The sequence below is a fragment of the Gracilinanus agilis genome, unplaced genomic scaffold (assembly GCF_016433145.1).
Source record: "Gracilinanus agilis isolate LMUSP501 unplaced genomic scaffold, AgileGrace unplaced_scaffold10374, whole genome shotgun sequence".
Lineage (NCBI taxonomy): Eukaryota > Metazoa > Chordata > Mammalia > Didelphimorphia > Didelphidae > Gracilinanus > Gracilinanus agilis.
The window spans coordinates 1-5,485 of record NW_025340672.1 but is presented as its reverse complement, the minus strand read 5'-3'; the positions used below and the strand labels follow the sequence as shown (position 1 = coordinate 5,485).

Here is a 5,485-nt window from a genome sequence, read left to right as displayed (position 1 = left end):
ACTATATGCTAGGCACTGTGCTTTATAAATGCTATCTCATTTGGTCCTCACAACACCCCTGGGAGGCAGATGTTATTATTATGTAGCCCCATTTTACAGATAATAATAATAATGGCTACCATTTATATCGCACTTACTATATACCAGGCTAAGCACTTTACAGTTATTCTCTCATTTCATCCTCTCTATAAGTCTCACCCTGAGAGGAAGAACATCCATCCATACTCCTCCTCACAACACTGCAGAGGTTGGGGGTCTACATGTGTGGAACATCACATATCCTGTCAGAATCAGTTTATGTGTTGGCTGGTTTTGTCAAACTGTTCTCTCTCCTCCTTCTTTTTCACAAGGGAGGCTTGGATAAGGAAGAAGGGAGGGATACATTTGAAAATGATGGTGATATCAATCCAGAAGATAAGAATAAAACATTTTAAGTTATTTACAGAGGAAGCATGGAGAGAGGAAAGGAGCTAGCTCGCAGGAAGGCGGGGAAAGGGAAAGTTAGGTAGGACAGAAGGGTTTGCCCTTAAAAGTTTTGTGGTTATTAGGGCAGCCAGATAGAACAGTGAATACCAAACCTGGAGTCAGGAAGTCCTGGGTTCAAATCTGGTCTCAAATACTTCCTAGTGGTGTGACCCTGGGCAAGTCACTTAACTCTGATTGCCTTGCCCTGCCCACTCTTTCACCTTAGAACTGATACTGAGAGAAGGTGAGGGTTTTAAATAAAATACAATAAGATGAGGGGGCAGCTGGGTAGCTCAGTGGAGTGAGAGCCAGGCCTAGAGACGGGAGGTCCTGGGTTCAAATCTGGCCTCAGCCACTTCCCAGCTGTGTGACCCTGGGCAAGTCACTTGACCCCCATTGCCCACCCTTACCAATCTTCCACCTATGAGACAATACACCAAAGTACAAGGGTTAAAAAAAAAATACAATAAGATGAATCTTGTATTCCCTGACTGGCCCAAGAGGGCAGAATTAGGGGTGACAGGTAGAACTCAGAGTTTAGGGTCAGTATGGGCCTGATGACAGAAAGAACTTCCCAATTCTTAGTTCTATTAAAGGGAAATGAGTTTCCTTGGGAGGTCAGTCAATGAGCACTTTTTCTTTTTTTCTTTTCTTTTTTAAACTCTTACCTTCTGACTTAAAATTGATACTAAGCATTGGTTCTAAGGCAGAAGAGCGATAAGGGCTAGGCGATTAGGGTTAAGTGATTTGCCCAGGGTCACACAGACAGGAAATCTTTGAGGCTGGATTTGAACCCAGAACCTTCCATCTCTAAGCCTAACTCCCTATTCTCTGAGCCACCTAGCTGCCCCTTAAATGGTCAAAGTAACTTAAAACAACAACAACAACAAACAACAACCTTTACTTTCTGTCTTGGAAACAACTCTAAGACAGAAGGTCAAGGGCTAGGCAAAGGGAATTAAATGACTTGTCCAGGATCCCACAACTAGGAAGTGTTTGAAGGTCAGACTTGAACCCAGGACCTCCTGACTTCAGCCTTCCACTGAGACCTCTGGCTATACCAGAAGGTAAAATTTTAACTGAGACTTGAAGGAAGTAAGAGGTGAGGACAGAGACTTTCCTACTCATTGGAGATTCCAACCCAAGTCCCGATGACCATTTGTTGTGTATGTTGTCAAGGGCATCCCTTCCCATTCAATGTGGGTTGGATTAGCTGGCCGCCAAGACCCCAGAACAATTCTAAAACGATTCTGTCCTGCCCGTGTCCGAGGGCCCTTCTCAATTCTCTCTCCTCTCCTTTCTCCTTTCAGGTGTCCTCCTTCAGATCGACAACCTGCGCTGGGAGGGCGTCCCCTTCATCCTGATGTCTGGTAAAGCCCTGGATGAAAGGGTGGGCTACGTCCGGATCATATTCAAAAACCGGGCATACTGTGCCCAGAGCGAGAGCCATCGGGACTCGGGGAAGAGCCAGTGCCAGCCGAGACAGATCATCTTCTATATTGGGCACGGAACTCTGGGCAGCCCTGCAGTGCTGGTCAGTAGGAACCTGTTTAAGCCCTCGCTGCCCCTTGGGAGCTGGCAGGAGATCCAGGAAATGCCCGAGCTCCACCTCTTCGGTCAGCGGCTGGCCGATTATTATGCCTACCGCCCCAGCCTGGAGAGGGATGCCTACTCTGTTCTGATCTCCCACATCTTCCACCAAAAGAAGAATTCTTTCATCACAACCGAGAACCTGCTGGCCTCCTGGGACGTGTGGACCCCACTGCTGGACAGCATCGCCCAGGAGGTGCCCCGGCTGTACCCCGGGGGGACTGGCAATGAGCACCTGCTGGATTTTGAGCAGGAGGGCAACCAGGTGGTCTTTGTGCAGCGGGAGGTGGAAGAGCTGGTGTCCAACCCCAGCTCTGCGCCGTTGCCTAGCGACTTCCGCGTCCTCAAGGCCAAGTTCCGACAGAGCCCGCTGGTCTCAGCTTGGCCCGAGGAGCTGATCGCCCGGCTGGCGTCTGACATCGAAGTGGCGGCCGAGCGGGCCGTGAGACGCTCTGGGGAATTCCACCTGGCCCTTTCAGGGGGTGCCAGCCCCGTGGCCCTCTTTCAGAGGCTGGCCACGTGGCACTACAACTTCCCTTGGGACCACACTCACCTGTGGCTGGTGGATGAGCGATGTGTCCCGCTGACCGACCCCGAGTCCAACTTCCAGGGCCTGCACGTCCACCTTCTCCAGCACATCCGAGTGCCTTATTGCAACATCCACCCCATGCCTGTCCACTTGCACCGGAGGCTGTGCGTGGAAGAGGACCAAGGAGCCGAGCTCTATGCCAAGGAGATCTCGGCCCTTGTGACCAACAGCAGCTTTGACCTGGTGCTCCTGGGCCTTGGAACCGATGGGCACACAGCCTCCCTCTTTCCTCACTCACCCAGTGGCCTGGAAGGAGAGAAGCTGGTGGTCCTCACCGAGAGCCCGGCCAAGCCTCACCAGCGCATGAGCCTCAGCCTCTCCCTCATCAACCGGGCCAAGAAGGTAGCCGTCCTGGTGATGGGCAAAAGGAAGAAGGACATTGCCCTCCAGGTGAGCCGGGTAGGCCACGAGCCCAAGAAGTGGCCCATTTCTGGGGTCCTCCCTACTTCTGGCCAGCTCGTCTGGTACATGGACTATGATGCTTTTTTGGGCTGATGGTGCCCATCGGCTCACCTGCCCTCTCCTGTCCTCCTTGCTTACTAAAGAAATTGGTGCCCTAAGGCCAACACATTCCAACAGCACCCAGAAGGGTGGGGAGAGGAGCAGACAATAGCTATGAACTGAATGAGTCCAAAAAGAGGCTGGATTTGATATCAGAGGATGCGAGTTCAAATTTTGACTCTGATATGCGAAATGTGTGATCTTGGGAAAATCACTCAACTTCCATGGACCTCAGTTTCCTCATCTGTCAAATGAGGTGGTTAGAGGTGATGGTGTATCTGAGGTCCTTTCCAGCTCCGAGTCTATGATCTAGGAGCTTTCTGGGTCTCCGTTTTCCTCATCTGTAAAATGGCAGGGGTGGACTAAACGATCTCTAAGGTCCTTTCCAGCTCTAAATCCATAATATGTAACCACTGTGGTCCCTTCCAACTGTGAGATTCTGTGATACTGTGATTCAAAGTGTTCATTCGATGACTACTATGAACAGGAAACCGCTCAGCACTTCCAGGGACTTGAGATGGAAGAAACAAACCATTTCCTTCTATGCCTTCAAGAAACTTTTCATCTGCTGGGAGAGAGAAGATTCCTTCAGTGAAAAGGACAAACTGCCATGTCCAGAAATGCCATGATAATATAACGCCAACTGAGCCAACAGAATGCAGAGGAAAATGGTGACTAGAGTGGGATGGGGCTAATCAGGGATGGCTTCCCCAGGAGGTGAGTTGTTTCCATTGGCCTTGGGGAAAATAGAAGACTTGGTTTGACAGAGAAGAGTAAGGGGAGGGCATTAGAACAGAGAAATGGTATAGGTTAAGGATTGGAAGCCAGAAATGGGCACTTTGTTGGTGGGAAGGGGTCAGTTAATCCAGTTGCCTTAGGTGGAGCAGAATTCTTGTTGTCAAATGATGAAATAGAGATAGAGAAAGATGGGAGGCCACTGGGAGTCAGCCTAACAATATCTCATGTTTCCAGAGACCTTTAAGGTCCACAAAGTGCTTTATAGACATGTAAAGCATTTGATTCTCACAGAAACTCTGTGAAGTAGGTGCTATTATTATCCCCATTTTACAGACAAGGAAACTGAGGCCCAAGGGACTTGCCCAGGGTCACTCAGCTAGTAAGTCTCAAGCTGCTTTTGAGCCTAAGCCATCCTGACTCACTCCAGTTCCAAGCAGATCAGGCTCTGCTTCATGGCCAAGAGAACAGAGCACCAAGTGAGGATGGATGCCACAAGCCACACTTTTCCAGCAGCTCTCTTCTATCAGCCAGGGGCTCTCGAGCCGTGTGGGCTCTCTTACGTGGAAGGGACAGCCACATCCCTTTCTGTCCTTTCTGCCGGATCACCCAGACCGGGGAAAGGCTGGGAGACCAGCAGCCAAGCCGCCTTCTATCCCTCAGCCTTGCAGTGCTGGCCTCAACGTGTCTTTCTCCTCTTCCGGGATGCTTCTACCTGACCTGTGATTCTGGGCTGCGGATAAAATCTCAGGGTTGTCTCTGATCATCCCTAAGGGGCTCTGAACATTTAATGCAAAGTAATTTTGTATTCCTCTTTCCTTCACCTAGAGGCAATATGATACGGTAGATGGAATATCAGGTAACAAGTATCGACATATGTATGTTTGTGTGTGTGCTTGTATGTGTGTATACATATATGTATATATGTTAGTGTGTATATGTGTGCAGATACACACAGAGAGAGGAATCATAATTTTTGGGGTGTGAATCATGACTATAAAATGAGGGTGTTTTATATGCCATCTTATCTTTTCTAGAAATACATATGTGTATCTCTCTATACATACATGTTTATATGTATGCGCTCACACATATGTATAGATAGTGATATCTATGTGTGAGACACACACCTTCCCTTCTGAGCATTGCAACACCAGAGAAGCTTTGAAATACCTGGAAGAAAGAATTCAGGCATGCAAGCATGCGAATAGTATGTCTCTTATATGTGTCGTGTGTTGTATATACCATATATGTAGCATGTATGGTACGTGTGTGTATGTGTATGTAGCACTTCCAGGGAGGAGGCCTGGGAGGGGAACTCTGGGGATGGTCCCAGCCAAATTCTTCCATCGATCCTGTTTGTACTTCAGGCTAATCACTCACGAGACAAGTTGAATAGAGCATGGAAGAGTTGGCCGAACCAGGTAACTCGGTGTGCTCAGTTCCCCTTTTTGGAAATTCTCATCCCTGCTTCCCCACTGGACCCAATCAGAGCCGACTCTTCTATTTCAAACCAACAAATGATCAGCCTTAACTTTGATCTATCTTCCTTCCTTCCTTCCTTCCTTCCTTCCTTCCTTCCTTCCTTCCTTCCTTCCTTCCTTC

The 5,485-nt window shown here is 48.8% G+C and overlaps 1 protein-coding gene across 1 annotated transcript; it reads left to right on the top strand.

Moving 5' to 3' along the window:
• Positions 1-114: 114 nt before the first annotated feature.
• On the top strand, positions 115-3,139 carry LOC123253917 (GDH/6PGL endoplasmic bifunctional protein-like). Its single transcript, XM_044683007.1, has 2 exons — positions 115-507; positions 1,776-3,139. The coding sequence occupies exons 1-2, from the start codon at positions 453-455 to the stop codon at positions 3,137-3,139; spliced, it is 1,419 nt and encodes a 472-aa protein (XP_044538942.1). The 5' UTR covers positions 115-452.
• The last annotated feature ends 2,346 nt before the right edge of the window (positions 3,140-5,485 follow it).